This window comes from Peromyscus eremicus, chromosome 6, assembly GCF_949786415.1.
Source record: "Peromyscus eremicus chromosome 6, PerEre_H2_v1, whole genome shotgun sequence".
In the NCBI taxonomy this organism is placed as follows: Eukaryota; Metazoa; Chordata; class Mammalia; order Rodentia; family Cricetidae; genus Peromyscus; species Peromyscus eremicus.
Window position 1 is genome coordinate 81,531,702 of NC_081421.1, and position 17,646 is coordinate 81,549,347.

The 17,646-nt window shown below is 46.0% G+C and overlaps 1 protein-coding gene across 2 annotated transcripts in view; it reads right to left on the reverse strand.

Moving 5' to 3' along the window:
* Positions 1-5,308: 5,308 nt before the first annotated feature.
* Elapor1 (endosome-lysosome associated apoptosis and autophagy regulator 1) overlaps positions 5,309-17,646 on the reverse strand; it is an 87,405-nt gene continuing 75,067 nt past the window's right edge. The window contains exons 15-22 of one of the 2 annotated variants that reach the window (XM_059266097.1): positions 16,582-16,755; positions 15,282-15,462; positions 13,961-14,057; positions 13,408-13,509; positions 8,486-8,612; positions 8,227-8,405; positions 6,681-6,846; positions 5,309-5,592 (exon numbers count right to left, since the gene is read on the reverse strand). In XM_059266097.1, coding sequence (XP_059122080.1) covers positions 5,524-5,592; positions 6,681-6,846; positions 8,227-8,405; positions 8,486-8,612; positions 13,408-13,509; positions 13,961-14,057; positions 15,282-15,462; positions 16,582-16,755 — 1,095 coding nt within the window. In that variant the 3' untranslated portion in view covers positions 5,309-5,523. Of the gene's footprint in view, positions 5,624-6,680; positions 6,847-8,226; positions 8,406-8,485; positions 8,613-13,407; positions 13,510-13,960; positions 14,058-15,281; positions 15,463-16,581; positions 16,756-17,646 lie in introns of both variants that reach the window. The other variant, XM_059266098.1, reaches the window with a different exon arrangement.

Consider the following 17,646-nt stretch of genomic DNA (forward strand, 5'->3'; position numbering starts at 1 on the left):
AAGTAGGTCACGTGCAACCAGCTTGTCCTGCCTGATGAGGAAGCCACAGAGACTTTTTGCTTATCTGAAGGTCGTATGAGTTAGAAAAAGGACACCAAGTCAAGCACAGGGGTGGGTGCCTATAATTCCAGCACTCAGGGAGTAAGGGTAGAAGAATCTCGTTTGAGGCCAGCTTGGGCTGCACAGCGAGTTCAAGACTAACCTGGGGCTGCATTCTGAGACCTTGTCTTCAAAAAAAAAAAAAAAAAAAACAGGCAACCTGAGCCTGGTGGCGATGGCGTATGCCTTTTATCCCAGCACTCGGGAGGCAGAGGCAGGTGGGTCTCGGTGAGTTCGAGGCCAGCCTGGTCTACAGAACAAGATCCAGGGGACAGGTACCAAAACTACACGGAGAAACCCGGTCTCAAAAAACAAAACAAACAAACAAACAAAAAACAGGCAACCTGGCAAGACAGCCTAGTAGGTAAAGGCCAGTGGCTAAGCCTGAGGACCTGAGTTCAATCCCAGGGACCCATAAAGTGGAAAAAGAGAACCAACTCCTGTAAATTGTCCTCTGACATCCACAAGTGCACCATGGCAGTTGAGTACCCACTCCCCACTGTTACTGTATAAGGGTCTTTTCTCTGCCAGTTACAGAATTAGAAAGCAGGAAAAATCTCAAGCACAACAGGCAGAGAAGTCTCAGACAGCAAACAGAATCAAATGGTAAAGACAGACTTTTGCTGGGCGGTGGTGGCACACACACTCAGGAGGCAGAGCCAGGCGGATCTCTGAGTCCAAGGCCAGCCTGGTCTACAGAGCGAGTTCCAGGATAGCAAGGACTAACTTGTCTTGGAAAACGCACTAACAAACAAACAAACAAAAAAGTTAAGAGAGACTTTGACTACCCAGCAAGACACACAGAAGACCCTCTGCAAAGCAGGGGGAGGCCAAAACTTGGTCTGTCCTTGAGTGGGTTGAGTGAGGTGAGGGACTGGGAGGGGATTGGGGCCTGCGGGGGTGCAGGGTTCCAGGTGGGAGAAGTTAAGGGTCTTCGAGAGAGTTGTCCTCTCCCAGTTGAGGCTTGGTCAGTTTGGACAAAGGTAGGGAAACAGGTCCACAAACACATCCTGGTCTGGCCTTGAACTTGTCTGACCAGTCCACAGGCAGGAGGCCCTCCAGGCAGAATAAAAGGACCCTCAGGCCTTTGTTTTTAAGCTGCCAGGCTTGGGTCTCAGGTCAGGAGGGTGAAGAAGAAGCCAGCCATCTTGAAGTTCAGCATGCTTATTATCTAGTCATGGCCGCTCTCCCTGTCTGCCTGTCAGGGAATCTACCGAATTCACACTCTAGAAATGGAAAGTAGAAGGATCAGGAGTTAAGGTAGTTCTTGGCCCAGGCTGGAACAAATGAGATCCTATCTCACAGCAGCAGCAAAGCTATCCTTTGTAGCACTACCAAGAACATTTCTTCCTTTAAACGGGAGTTTTAGTTATCTGAATAATAGAGTGTGAAGTATGTAGAATGTTAGAAGTATGTTTAAAATAATCATAATTTTGAAATTGCTGAGAATTCCTGGAAATATTAATTTAGTGTTCCTGAATCTCAAAGAATAACCTGCAAGAAATTTGAGAACGCTGAGGAACTTGTTTTTTTCACTGTATAATTCTACAATGTATCATTGTTGCTGAGTATATGTACTTTTTGTTTTGTAACCAAACCAAACCAAAACAAAAAGTCACCACAACAACAGTGGGGCGGGAGAGATGGCTTTGCAGTTAAGAGCACTGGCTGCTCTTCCAGAGGACCTGGGCTCAGTTCCCAGCAGGCACATATTAGCTAACAACCCTCTGAAACTCCAGCCCCAGGAATTTGACACCTCTTCCTGTCCACCTTAGGTTTCAGGCATACATGTGACCCACAAGTTTGTGCATACAGACTAAACACCCACACACATCAAAATTAAATGAGTAAGAATTTAAAAACACACACAATAACAACATGACAGATCTATACATGCCCACAAAACCAAAACACGCAAACAGGCATGCAAGACTGCCATGAGTTTGAGGCCAACCTGGGCTACATAATCAGTTCTAGCCAGCCTAGGCTACAGTGGCTCAAAACCAAAGCCAAAACAAAAAGAGGAGATAAAGAGGAGCAAGAGGATACAAAAGACTCTAATGACAGGCCATGGTGCCACATGCCCTTTGTCCCAGCGCCGGGGAGGCAGAGGCAGGCAGATCTCCAGGCCAGCCTGGTCTACAGAGTGAGTTCCAGGACAGCCAGGGCTACACAGAGAAACCTTCTCTTGAAAAAAACAGGAAAAAAGAGAGAAGGTTCTAGTGACAGAGGAGTGGGAAGGGCTAAAGGAGGAGGAAAAACTTGTTAGATCTAAAGAGTCCCCCCAAAGACCGATGTAGAAAATTCATGCCTTGTAATATTCAGATTCAAAAGCCTGTGGCAGCCTCAGCTCATGTGGCGGGTACAGTTCTCCTGGGGTGCTAAGTGTATGTAACTAGAGGGCAAGAAAGTACTGGATCAGAAGAACCCAGCCACCCTGGGGAATGGTAGGTCCATAGGTAGTATCTCTATGACTTTCTCCACCTCTAGTCTGTAATAATCCACTTCCTACTAGGAGAAGCTAAGTATGCTCGTGTTTATGGAAATGTTGCGTGGCTGACTAACACCTCTGGAGAGAAGCCTGACTGGGGAAGGGACCTAACAAGCTATCTTTGACTTGTGAGATCTTTTGTCCCTCACCCAGTCTTGATATCATTTCATTATTATAGAAACTGAGGTGTTCGGTATTAACTCCTCAACAGGTGTCAAGAACGTTCTAGCCTCCATCCTGCATGTTGTTCCGAAGTCTGTGCTCCTTTCTCTGTTCATCTTTTCTGATTGAGCTTCAAAGACACCATTTCCCACTCACCTATCCAGCTACCCATCCCCATAATTCAAGAAAGACAGTTCAAAAGGTATGTTTTTATTTTTTAAAAAAATGACATGCAACACCCATCCCTAACAAACTATAAATGCATGGGATACAGAATAAAAAGGAAATCCAACCCATCCTGATGAGACAGCAATATGATTTCACAAAGCTGAAAAATCTTTTACAAAGCTTCTGTTATATAAATATAGTCAATTTTAGCTTTAATATAGAGTTAGACAAAAAAAAAAGTTTTGATGGCATAAGAAATCCCCTGGTCCATAGATATACCATAATCTTCATTCGTATTCCCAGCCCAATACAGGGATGACTGCAGGATGAAATTATCATTTAGGATTCTAGATATCCATATGGAGTTTACACACTATCTCCTGAGCCAATGCTCTGCCTCTAAAACTTATGCAAACTACCACAGGCCTGGCTCAAGGGCTAATGTGTCTGTCCTAAACTGTATGTTCACGGCCAGTGATGTAGCTCGGTGGTAGAGCTCTTTGCCTAGCATGTGAGAAGCCCTGGGGTTCATCTTCAGCACAGAAAACTAAGTCACTGAATTGTATGTTTTGAAAGGGTGACTTACGCAGTCTGTAAATTATATATTGGTAGAGCTACTGAAATTATCTGAAGTTGCTGAACTGCTAGAGAAGTGACAGGTGACCCTCTTCCTTTAGAAAGCACCCCAGTAAGGAGCAGAGGAGAGATCCTAAAAATGCTATCATACAATCAGTGCAGTCTGAGGATGCTTGGGGTTGGGGTACTCAATTCTAAGACATCCTAATAAGAAGTCCAAAGAGATGAACTTTTTTCTACTTCTTACAGAATAGTCTAAGTTATCTCCTGTGGTGTTCATCACAGAAACCCAAGAGGCTGCAGGAGACTAGCCATGAGTTCATGGCCTATGTGTACATATCCACTCAAGACAATTCCAGCATGGTCAAGGCCTGAGGATCACACAATCAGGGACAGCTTGGATACCCAAAGAAAAGTTTTTATGTTTAGTCACTATGGATGCCTCTGATGGTCAGAAGTCATGGCATAGCTTCATTTCTTTCTGATTCTTAGAAACCATCACCAGGGCAGCCATGAGTAGCAGACGAGCAAGCCGCTTTTTTGGCTGACACACCACTCAGAAATGCCTCTCTGTTTTATGCCAATCACCTGTCACTGGGGAAAGGGCACAGGTGTAGACCACGAGGAACTGGAGCTCAACCAAGAGATGGCCATTCTGGCATGAGATGAAAGAGGTAGAATTCCCAGGAGTAGGAAGAAAAAGTCAACTGGAAATTTTTCTGTTTTTTCTATTTCTAGATACTTCATCAATTATAGCTGAGTAAAATGAGGAGATGGGGAGAAGAAACCCACTCTGTTTGTGAGACGGCACCTAGTCTACTCACCTTTCAAAGGGGTGTCACCAGAAATGGAGGCCGGGAGTGTCTCGAGTCTTAGTGCACAGTGGAAACGAGGAGAGGACAGAGGCCAGGGTGACAAGTCCCTCAGTTGGGTGCAGACCTTTAAAACATCCTGGTTTTCCTCCCTCAAGACTGGTCAGTGTCTGCCTTACATGCAGCCCCTTCCTGGGCAGTCTAGAAGTTAGTACCTCTGTGACCTAGCAGATATCATGACCATAACTGGTCCATGTCATCACGGGCTGGAGTCCCTAGTACCACCCATTAAAACCCTGGCCTCCTGTGTTCTTTCCAAATAAGATGCTGCATCCCATGATGCCCTAGGACTGAGGTGCTCACGGATGGGCGGTTCCTCACTGGCAAGTGTTTACTATCTCCCAGTGAAGTCGACAGAAGATAAAGCTCAGCTTACCTGGTTCTTTCTAGTGTCCTAAGGAGATGGGAGGGACATTTAAAAAAAAAAAAATCAGCTGTGGGGAATAGGTCTACTAGGGCTTTGGGCAAGTTCTTGATAAATAAATAAATAATCTCCTTTGCCTTTAGTGAGAATATTTATCACTTAAGAGAAGGAAATGAGGTTTCGGGTTATAAAATAGAACAAACAAAACCCCTTCTTTCTTGCCTTTGTGTTTTTTCCCAGTCTTTTCTTACATGGGCTTCGACTCACCTTGTCCCCACACTGTCCACTGCTCCCTGTTCAAGCTCACTACCCAGAAGAAATGAACCCAGGCTGCTGGGAAGACTGTCCGTCTCCAGCTTTCCCTCACCCAGCCTCTCTCCTAAAGAGATCGTGAGTCGAAAGCCTTTATCTGACCAAGAAAACTTTGAGCTGCGCCTGCCCTCAAACGGGAGGCCAGAAGTCAGTCCTGTACTTCAAAAGGAACTATTTTCACTCCAGAGCTATAAGAGTTATGAGCAGAGGAGAGTATGGATCCGGGGAGGTGAACTATTTTAGGACACAAGATACAAGCAAGGAAACGATACACAAAGTGTGGGTATATTTGGTAGGTTTGAGGCAAGCAGAGAGAAAGGTTTGGGTACTCTATAAAAAACAAGGGTCTGAAATCCAAACTTCCCATAAGGCCACGATGAAGAGATTCCCAGCAGCGGGGAGTGCAGGCGTCTAAACTGCCACAGGCCTGCGGGGTGATGCGCCCAGATGAGAGGCGGGCGAGGCAGGACCCGGGCCTCTCACAGGTCCATGTCTGGGCCTCCTGAAGATGTCTTCAGCGGCACCGAGTCGAACCCATCAGGGGTCCTCTGAAAGAGAGATGGCGACAGGAGCTGGCGGCTGCACGGGGCAGATTAAGGGGACAAAGAAGAGAAATGGAAAACAGGTGACCGAAGGAACCCTTCGGGACTTCTGGCATCCCGTGGATTGGTGGGAACGTAGGAACGGGTTGCCCTCTCTTCTTCCTGCTGTCTTACAGACTCAGAGAATAAGAAAATTATGATTCCTGCTTTGCATCTTTGCTTAGTTCTCGAGGTCCCAGACAGACCTGCGAGGTCCCCAGAGTAACTATTCTCTCACTGGTGGGAAGGAAAAAAAAACAAAAATCAAGGCCAAAGTTGGCCACTGCGTCACCCTGACGAGTCAGCACAAAGGATCAGACTCAGGCACTGGACACCTACTGCCACCCCTTCTTCAAGACGCTTCCTGCCCCCTCCTGTCCTGTCGCACCCGCCCCAGCCACACCTGCTTGAAAGATTCCCTTGTGCAGTAATCAGGTGTGTGCTCAGCCTGGGAGGAATTGTTTGGGTGCCCTCTGCTGGCCCTCTGCCCAGAGAGAGTGGTGTCTGTAGGCATTTATGAGCTTCACGCTCACCAGCTCACCCACACAGAGCCAGGCAGCCCACTTCAGAAGCACATACCAGGCTCAGTTTAGGCTTGGCTATGACTCAGCCTCTCAGGATGGGGCCCACACACCTTGGGGATAGCACCCTCCACTGGTCTATCGGAAACTGAACCTAGAGGTGGCCTCCTCTTCACTAAACACACACACACACACACACACACACACACACACACACACACAGAACAAAAAACAACTCCCCCCGCCACGCTGTGTGTGTGTGTGTGTGTGTAAGTATCGCACACGGATGGTTCAGTACTCCTGGAAGTTGAAAGGCCCTAACAATCTATCTACTAGGGAGGAGTGAGCAGGACGAGGCCGTGCCCCCAGGGAGGAGGGTACTGATGTGAAATACAGAAGGCAGAAGGTGGTGTTTCTCGGAGAGGCTGGGAGTTAGGGGCAGAGTACAGGTCTTCAGTGGAGCAGGGCCACTCTGTCCCAGGGTCCTCTCCACCCCCTAGGCTGATTCTCAGGTCACTTAGAGTCCCTCTCTACCTTGGCAGTAAAGGATTTGATCTTCCCAAAGAGTGACTTCTTGCTGGTAAAGATGAGGTCATCTTCCACATCCTCCCCTTCCATGATGGCACAACTGTCCGCTGCTGGCAGGTCACAGTCCTTGAGGGTAGCATTCATCACCAGTTTGGAGTACTTGTATTCCAGTCTGTGAAACGAGGGAAGGAAAGAGGCAAGATATGAGAGTGTAGCATTGAGGGGAAATGGTTGGTGCACACAGATAACCCCCTCCCTTATCATGAGGGGATGGTTGATACACATAGATAACCCCCTCCCCTATCATGAGGGGATGGTTGATACACACAGATAGCCCCCTCCCCTGTCCTGAGGGGATGGTTGGTACACACAGATAGCCCCCTCCCCCGTCATGAGGGGATGGTTGGTACACACAGATAACCCCTCTCCTGTCATGAGGGAATGGTTGATACACACAGATAACCCCTCCCCTGTCATGAGGGAATGGTTGGTACACACAGATAGCCCCCTCCCCCGTCATGAGGGGATGGTTGGTACACACAGATAACCCCTCCCCTGTCATGAGGGGATGGTTGATACACACAGATAACCCCTCTCCTGTCATGAGGGAAATGGTTGGTACACACAGATAGCCCCCTCCCCCGTCATGAGGGGATGGTTGGTACACACAGATATAACCCTATGTAAGGAAATGGAAGCCTTGCAAAGGGTGTGAAGGATAGGTGAACAGAAGGAATCTTGGCTCTCTGTTTAATGATTTTTTTCCCTTCAAGACTGATTGTTTCTCAAAACAGAAATATTTATAAAGCTGTGCCTTGTTTGTTTTGGTTTTTCGAGACAGGGTTTCTCCGTGTAGTTTTGGTGCCTGTCTGTAGAGCGCTGGCCTTGAACTCACAGAGATTTGCCTAGCTCTGCCTCCCGAGTGCTGGGATTAAAGGCACATGCCACCGCTACCCAGCTTGTTTTTGGTTTTTATGAGACAGGGTTTCATATAGCCCAGGCTGGCCTGGAGTGGATATGTAGCTGGAGGATGACCCTGAACTCTGTCCTCTTGCCTCTAACTCCCAAGCGTTGGGGTTACAGGCGTGAACCACTATACCTTGCCTTTGCATTGTTAATGAAAACAACAAAGAGACCTTTGAATCCAGGTCTCTTGCACATTAGATGAGCACTCTCACTGATTTACAACCTCAGCCCAAAGATTCTCTTTTCTTTTCTTTCCTTCATTTTTTGAAGACAGGGTCTCATGTAGACCAGGCTAGCCCCAAACTCACAGAGATCTCCCTGTCTCTGCCTCCTGAGTGCTGGCATTAAAGACCTGCACCACCATACCTGGCTTGGTTTTTCTTTAGAGAATCTTATAGCCATTTTTAGACAGCCATCCCTGCTCAAGATTGAAGGCCTACAATGGATGAGTGTCTTTAAAAGTCTCTGGCCAATCTCGGCGTCAATAGCCAGCTCCAAAAAAAATTCTCAGTAATATCCTCAGATGTTCTTCCTGCTCAAGGATCCAACCCTGACCTCCCACAGATTCCAATGCCCCACCATGTACTTTTGATTCTTCTTCCAAAAGTAGCAGGTCAAGACTGTGAGCAGGATGGCAGTGCAGGTGCCAGCGGAGATGCCCACTTTCAACCAGAAATCTATCGTTTTGCAGATGGTGACTCTCTGCTCAGGCAGGGAGATGCCCCCAGAGCACATCTTTGGTTCTCGCCACATGTACGTAGTCTTCTGTTGGGGAGAAAAACAGGGACCTCAGAACTCATAATCTTTCCTTTCCTGGGACATTTTCCAAGCAGAGAGCAACCTACCTGGATCCCAGCCACACAGCTGCTGACGAAAGTGTGGTAGTCAGAGGCTGAGCAGAGTGGACAGGCAGCCACATTCTCCCACAGGAAGTGGAAATTACAGCCATCGCAGGTCCCATCAGAGCACATGCTAGCAAAGTAGGAAGGAGACAGAGTTGTCAGGTGATGGATTGGTGGGAATGCTATGGAACAATTCTTTCCTATACTCTGAATATGTATTACTCTCATTGGTTAATAAAAAGCTGACAGGCTGGTAGCTGGGCAGGAAGTTAGGTGGGAAAGCCAAACAGATAATAATGAGAAGAAGGAAGACAGAGTCAAGAGACACCAGCCAGCCACCCAGGAAACAAGACATGCTAGAGGACAGGTAAAGCCAGGAGCCACATGGCAATACATAGATGAATAGAAATGGGTTAATTTGAATGTTAGCTAGTAACAAGCCTGAGCTAGAGCTGAACATTTATAATTCATATTCAGCCTTTGAATTGGTTATTTGGGACCTGGCAGTTGGGACAGAAAAACTCCACCTCCATTTACATATGGTAGCCCAACATGGGTGTACATTCGTATAAAGCCTGAGAAAGCTTAAAAAAGGGGGGTAGAGGGTTCTATAAACATAAAAACAGAGCCAAGAGAAGCTTCCTAGTTCATGTTTCTCATGCAGACTGTGGTACAGAGACACATCCCCTGGTCGTGGCATGTGGGCTTGAGCTGCAGCATGGCAGATTCCCAAAGACTCACACAGGCCAAGGTACAGAGAGACGTCTCCCACCCATGTGCTGTGTGGTGGATTTAGGATTTTTGCTCATACAGACAAAAAGGGTTAAAGATACATAGTAAGGACAGATTCATATAAAAAGGCCTCTAAATGGGTCACAGTGTGTTTGAAAAATGTGCGTAGGCTTGAGAGAGAGAAGGAAAAGGAAAGAAACAGTCATAGATTAAAAAAACAATTTAAAAATAATAGTAAAGTCATTGAAAAGGGAATAGAGCAATAAAAAAAACACAAGCCACATAAAGATGGGAAATACACAGAGAGTCTGGATTCTATATTTTATTGTGTTTTCTTTAGATTTTGTGACTGTTAATGGGTGAATAATAACTGCGGAGAGACATTTGATTGTGAAAGCTACTAAATTAAACCAACCTACATATTTTAAAAATACTTTGACTCCAAAATTTAAGTCAAAAGGTGTGTCACTTTGGGGGAGAGGTTGTGTTTTTGTTTCTGCAGGAAATGAGAGGCTATGGATTCATTCCAGGTTAAGGAAAATCAGATTTGATTGAGGAAGACCCCCTAAAATCCTGACTAGAGACATGGAAAAATAAACCTAAAGTAATTACAAGACATGTGATGTATATTTTACCAGATAAAACAAAAAAGTATCTTTGGATGGCTTGTGTAAAATATACAGTTTATATTGTATTAATACAGATATGTATGTTACCTTTAAAAGTTTATGTATTTTCAGAACAAGGGGACCAGACACTGATAATAATGGCCCAGATGATCCAACATCCAAAACAGCTTTAAGGCCGCTGACTATGATAATCCAGCCTCACAAAATACTCCAGCCAAGACTTAACAATTATCCTGATTTTTCTCAGGGTCCCTCAAAGATTACCAGTGCCCCTAGACAGCAGTAAGTAGTCTAGAGAACTATGCCCACATTCCCAAAATATTGGTTATAAATGTTTGTTTTCATTTAAGGGGGTTTGGTTACAAATTGTTATTGATCATAGTCAACCTCTTTCTAAAAGAAGAAAGGGGGATATGATATAGAAATAATGGGGGAAAGGGTAGATTATTGAATCTACTTTACTCCAAAAGACAACTGTTAATCTCAAAATATTTTACATTGATATGGATTTTAATTTATTGATACAAATTTAAAGTTATTTCTGTTATGCTGTATGTATATTTCTACTCTTGTTTTGGGTATTGTGTTTATGCAGCTCAATTAAAAATGTAATGTATAATTAAAAAATACAGATTAATAGTCATCTATAATAGTCAAACTTATAGTCCTGTTTGGTATGTTTTCAAGGTAATAAACAGATATATTTAGATAGATGGTCTTCAAACACTTCAAAGGTCTATAAAATATGGCATTGAAGATGTTTCAATAACATAAAGTTTCTTTATGATAATGAGACACATCTCCTCCTGGCAGCATCGATCTACTTCAGAGAAGATGTTGGGCAGTAAAAAAACTCCATATGGAGTTTGCTTTCTTTATGGCCATGTGGACAAAGAAACTGCCCTTGCCTCAATTGCTGACAGTTACTATACAAACTGGACCAGCAGATTGCAAGAAGGGTGACCGCTGAACTTTGCCGAGACAAGGTAAGACAGTCCTTCAGAATTCCCTGCTTCACAGGAAAATCTGCCAGATTTGCCAGGCCTGTAGGCCAGAGTTGGATACCCCAATGTTACAGAGGAACTTTGGGTGACTTTTCAGGCAGCCTGATGTCCCTGTCATTAGGTAACATTTTACCCTTCTGGGGTCTTTGATGGAGTTGAAGACTAAATCATTATAATTATAGTTTTCCTTAGTTATAATAGAAAGTAAATTAGATACAAAACTTTAGATTCACCAAGATAAGATAATTAAATATTTTCTCTAAAATTTGTCAAATGCAAATGGATTGGATATTGTTACTGTAATTCTTACTTAATAAATGTTTTTGTTGTATATATTTTTACTATATTAAGGTTAAAACCTTCCTTTTTAATTAGACAAAGGAGGAAATGCTGTGAAGCAATCCTTTTCTACACTCTGAATATGTATTACTCTCATTGGTTAATAAAAAGCTGACAGGCCAGTAGCTGAGCAGGAAGTTAGGCAAGAAAACCAAAATGAGAATGATGGGAGGAAAGAGGATGGAGTCAAGAGATGCCAGCCAGCCACCCAGGAATCAAGACATGCTAGAGGATGGGTAAAGCCACGAGCCATGTGGCAATACTTAGATTAATAGAAACGGGTTAATTTGAATGTAAGAGTTAGCTAGTAACACACCTGAGCTATCAGCTGAGCATTTATAGTTCATATTTAGCCTCTGAATTGGTTATTTGGGACTGGGTGATCAGGACAGGAAAAGCGCCACTTACATGGGAAGATCTGGTTGAATGCCTGTTTCACTTCTTGCTTAATTCATCTCCTCTCTCTCTAAAATACTTCCCTCAATCTGCCCTTAACTCAGGTGTTCCCTTCCCTCCCTCCCTCCCTTCCTTCCTTCCTTCCTTCCTTCCTTCCTTCCTTCCTTCCTTCCTTCCTTCCTTTCTGTCTTTCTGAGACAGGGTCTCCCTCTGTAGCTCAGACAGGCCTTAAACATACTGCAATGCCATGTTTTGGCCTCCCATGTGCTGGAAATGTATGGATGAGCCACCATGGCCAGCTTGAGAGTTTGGTCTCCAATTTCCCCACCTGTTTTTGCTGACGTCAAATGAGAGCTCGGTTTAATATGTCTGAGTCCTCGAATAGCTACAGTTCCAACCCCTAAAAGGCTCCTGTCCTCCCCAGGGACATGTCACATTTTACAGTGGCCACTTTTATACAGTTACCTGGTTGAGGGATTGTAGTTGAGATGGAGTTCAGGCATAGATACATGCTGTGCATGTGCATGCATGTGCTTGTGAAGGTCAAGGTCAACCTTTGGTGGTGTTCCTCAGGAGATGACCACTTTTTTTTAAATATATATTTTTAAGATTTTTATTATTTATTTATGTATATGAGTGCTTTATCTGCATGTACAACTTTATGCCAAAGAGCACATCAGATCCCACTAGAGATGGTTGTGAGCCACCATGTGGTTGCTGACAGTTGAACTCAAGACCTCTGGAAGAGCAGGCAGTGCTCTTAACCTCTGAGCCATCTCTCCAGCCCCTGACCACTTTGTTTTTGGGGGATAGGGTCTTTCACCGGAACTTGGGGCAGGCTGATTAGGTGAGGTTGGTTGGCCAGTGATCTCCAGAGAGCCACCTGTCTCCAGCTCTCCCCCACCGCGACTGCAAGTGTGCCACCGTGCTTAGCGTTCTACCTCGGATTTGAGTTGCTAGGGAGCAAACTTAGATCTTCGTGCCTATGCACTGAGTACTTTCCCTACTGGGCTATTTCCTCAGCCCCTGGTTTTCTGGGTACATGTCTGTATATCTGTGGTGGTGGGATCTGTGGTGGTGGGGAGTGTTCTGTTTTGTTTTGTTTTATTAGATAGCATCTCGTGTTGGCCTTGAATTCACTATGTGGCTGAGAGCAACCTCAGTTGGGGCACAGACTTTGGGCTTTAGGTGGAAAGAGTGAGGACAAGGGAGATCTATTCAAGGGGGCAATGCACTGGCCTAGCCAAAAAAAAAAGCTAGTACACACTGGGACCTCCTTCAGTGAAGGGAAGGCTGTGGCAGATCCTCCATATTTCTCCCTGCCCCCATGCATAATGGCCCCAGTAATATGCAAAAATGTCTTGGTCCTTCTGTCTCTACCTCCCAAGTACTGGGATTATAGGCATGCACTCCCATGCTTGGTTTCTGGATAAGCTCTGTTGCTTTGCTGTGTGTGTGATATTTACAATGGTAAGGAAACTTCTTTCCACTTCCATACCATCAATAGATCAAAATATCCTGCCCAGCGCACTTTGAGACAAGGTCTCACTGTGTCACCCTAGTGGCCTGAAACTTGATATGTAGACCAGGCTGGCCTCCAACTCAAGAGATCCACCTGCCTCTGCCTCCCAAGTGCTGCACCACAACACCTGGCTTATTTTTTATTTTGAGTTAAGATCTAGGGGCCATGACTGTGTCCCCAAGAGCCCATGAATGGCTCTAAAATGATTTTTTTTCTCCTTTTAAATCATCTCTGGGTCTTGGGATGGAATGAGTCTGAGGAAGAAGAGCCTGTGGCTCGTGTAGCCTCCCTCCACCAGATTACCTGGGTAGCTGCAGAGTGCCAGGAGCAGCTTTCATTGGGTTGCATCTGAGGCGGATGGTGGTTGATCTTCCAGAACTGCAGGACTGAGTCACATCATTGGATCTGCAGTGAAAGCCAACACCAGAGGGAAGGAACCTCTCCACTGTTATTGGGGAGCCGTTATATGGCGTCAACATGGGGTGATTCTTTCACTGGGCAAGCGGGAACATGGAGGGCCAAACTTTGGTCTTTATGTGAGAGAGTGGGGGACCAGGGAGATCTAGTCAAGGGGGCAATGCATTGGCCTAAGAAAGAAGAGGCTAGCACACACTGGGCCCTCCTTCAGGGAAGGGATGTCCATGGCACATCTTCCATATTTCCTGCCTCAGTGCATAATGACCCCAATAATATGCAAAAGGCCCAGGTCTAGTTACAGCCAGCTTTTACTCTGATGACTGGGTAGCCCCAGACCTCAGACATGCCCAGGCTTGACAAGTAGGAGGTGGATAGAGAGGGAGGGGTGAGGATTTGTGGGAGAGTCTGAGGTTTCACTTGCCTGGTCTCTCGTCCTCACCTGAAAAAGAAGACTACATCCGGGATCCCTGAGGTCTCCGGGTGGAAAAGTTCAGCCGGGGAGATGATTCCATCCAAAGTCATGTCTGTCGACACCCCTGTCAAATCAGAGCTCCCAATTAGCTCTCGCTCGTAGCATCAGCTGGCAAAGGCTTAGTGCTTTCCAGATCTGTCAAGCACCAACCTTCATTTCATCATACCACCAAGTAGCTCGTACCAACGTGAACCCGAGGCTGATCAGAGATGCCAGGGGCACGTGGAATGGAACTGAAAACAGAGGACCACCGGGCAGTAGTGGCGCATGTCTTTAATCGCAGCACTTGGGAGGCAGAACCAGGTGGATCTCTGTGAGTTCAAGGCCAGCCTGGTCTACAGAGCAAGAGCCAAGAAAGGCACCAAAACTATACAGAGAAACCCTGTCTCAAAAAAACCAAAAAAAAAAAAAAAAAAAAAAAAAAAGAAAAAAAAAAAAAGAAAAAAAAGAAAGAAAAAGAAAAGAAAACAGAGGACCATGTACCTTCCAGCCTGTCAGCCTCACCCTCTCTAACACACACATAGAGAAAGAGACACACACAAACACACAGAGACACATATAAACAAATACACTCATACACAGAGAGAGACACACAAGCACACTCACATACACACACACACACATATAGATACACACAAACACAGACACACAGAGAGAAAAAGACACACATATACAAACACAAACACAGAGAGACACACACAAACACACACAGAGACACATATAAACAAATACACCCATACACACACACACACACACACACACACACACAAACACAGACACATAGAGAGAAAGAGACACACATATACACACACAGACACAGAGAGAGAAACACACACACAAATACACACACAGAGACACATATAAACAAATACACACACACACACATACACACAAACACAGACATATAGAGAGAAAGAGACACACATATACACACAGAGAGAGAGAGACACACACACAGACATACACATACGCAAACACAGACACACATAGAGAAAGACAAAGACACACAACACAGAGATACACACAGAGACACAGACACATGGACACACACACAAACACAGATACATAGAGAGAGACACACACACAAACACAGACTCAGAGACAGAGACATATACACACTGCTAAGAGACACACACACACACAGACTCAGAGAAAGAGACATACACACACAAACACACACACATACAAACACAAATACAGACAGACAGACAGACAGGCGCGCGCGCGCGCACACACACACACACACACATCACACACACACAGTCAAGCAAGCCTGGGGCTTACTTACCAATAAGTCGGTCAGCGAGGCTGACTGGCTGTGAGGACACCCCAGCCTTGTAGCCCGTCACCTCGGAGGGGATGATGACCACCTGGCAGACATAGGCTGTGATGGACTTGGAGAAACCGGCCTCACCCTCAGGGATCCGGAGGTCAGTGACGTTGTCTGTGCACACGGACATTTTTTTCCCCTAGTAGGGAAATGTGGGGGAAAGCAAATGGTCACAGACGAGTCTCCAAAGGGACTTTGTTCCTTTTTCTTTTTTTTCTAAAAAGTTAAGCTTTCCCACCACACGTTGCAGTAGAACAGCTCTAACAAGACTGAAGGTGGGGTGGGGTGAGGAGAGGTGGGGGTGAGGGGGGGCAAGGTAAAGAGAAGGGCTCGGTCCAGAAGTCTCCAGGCTTTTGCTCCGTGGGGTCACCTAGACTGTGGTGGTGGCAGCTGCTTTGGAGTTCTAGCCAACTGGCCAAGGGTCCTTCTGTATCTGGGTCCATCCTCTACATAGAAGCTGAGCTATGCAACTGATCCCCGAGGCCAGTGACATTGACTGGACCGTCTGGGATGGCTTAAGTACCCTTCTTGTCTCCCTCAGGGCTGTGGTTCAGCTGTTTGTCTTGGAAGCACTGTCTAGACAGATACTCCCAGGGGTTCAAACAGGCCCCAGGACCTGAGGCAGGACATCTAATCCCCCCAATTTTTTTTTTCTTGTTTTTTTTCGAGACAGGGTTTCTCTGTAGTTTTGGTGCCTGTCCTGGATCTCGCTCTGTATACCAGGCTGGCCTCGAACTCACAGAGATCCTCCTGGCTCTGCCTCCTGAGTGCTGGGATTAAAGGTGTGCGCCACCACCGCCCAGCATGACTTTTTTTTTTTTTTTTTTCTTAAATGAACTTTTGCTAAATAGCCCAGCAGGACCTAGACTAATGATCACCCTGTCTCAGGCTCCCCAAAAGGTGGGATTGCTAGCTGCTAAAGGCCTCAAAATGGTTAAGTCTGTGTCCTAACTGATAAACTTTTGGAGGGAGGTGAAGTTCTGGGAGCGTGGCCCCTGGGCCTTATGCTTGCTAAACCCTTCAGCTGCTCAGATGCATTCTCAACCTCTCCCTTCTGTTTTGTGTGAGAGAGAAATAAAACCAAACAAAACGTGTATTGAGAGAAGGAAAGTGGAGTCTCCTCCAGGTTTGTTTGTTTGTTTGTTTGTTTTTTGAGACCGTGCACTGCATAGCCTGGCCTTGAATTCCAGATCCTCGCGCCCATCTCTGGCCTCTAGTCCGCTTTCCAGATCTCACACGGTTAGCTTGCCCAGCTTACCTGGTTTCCACAGAGACTCAGGGTGAAATGATGGAAATACTTCAGCCCTTTGGAAGTGAAGCTGGGCGCTCCTGCCAGCGAGACAGTGCCTGCCAACGCTGAGAAGTTGTAGTTGAAAAGCCTGGTGGGAGTGTTTCGGGAGAAGGTGCAGTCACTGTAGCAGAGAGAGTGGATCTGAGGGGAGAAGGGTCAGGTTAGCAGGCAGTCTCGGGCCTTCGGGGCTGCAGTGGAGTAACAGACCTGTCTCCAACCTGCTCCGGACTGAATGGAATGGAAGAGGAGGACATTGAAAGAAGTGAAACAGACACTGATAGGCTCTACCTTGCCATTCAATTGTGGACACATAGAGGAGGAACATGTCTCAAGGAGGGTTTGTATACAGTCGCCCATGGCGGCTACTGTGAAAGATGCTGACAAAGCCACCAGTGTGCAGACTCTTACAAGGACATCCCTATATATACACAAAGGATTTTTACAAGGACACCTGCCTGGCAACTGTCCACTCAACCTTGGACTGACGCCACTCTTGTATTAGTTATCGTGGCCGAGGATCCCTATTCTAATACGTCCGACACAATTTTCATTCGTGTCCATTAAATGTCCCCTGGTCTCAAAGTCTTTGATTTACTGTGGCACATATACTCCAGTGCAGAGCTCTGAGGTTCCCAGATGGCAGCATTCACTGGAGAGTCTCTGTCTGGTTTTGTTTTGAATACCGCTAGGAATCAGACCTAGAGCCGTGTGCAGGCTGGGCAAGAGCTCTTTGGCCAAGCCTTTCTTTCGAGCAGAAGACTGACATGAGGGTTCCAGAGTGGCAAGCAAGACACTTCCATTCGTCCCCTCGTGTGCAGCACACACATGGCCATTTAAAACACACTGCCTCCTCTTTGTGGGGTTCTCTGTAGGAAACTGAGCTGTGGAAGGGGCTTTGCTTCCTGTTTCTTGTGTGTTAGGGACCCCATTAGAGGCAGCCTAACACATTGCCATTCCTTCCCACAACAGCAGAGGGAGCTCCAGGGGGAAGAAGACTATGGAGAATGTCCCAGGCACCCCTAAAAGATCGTC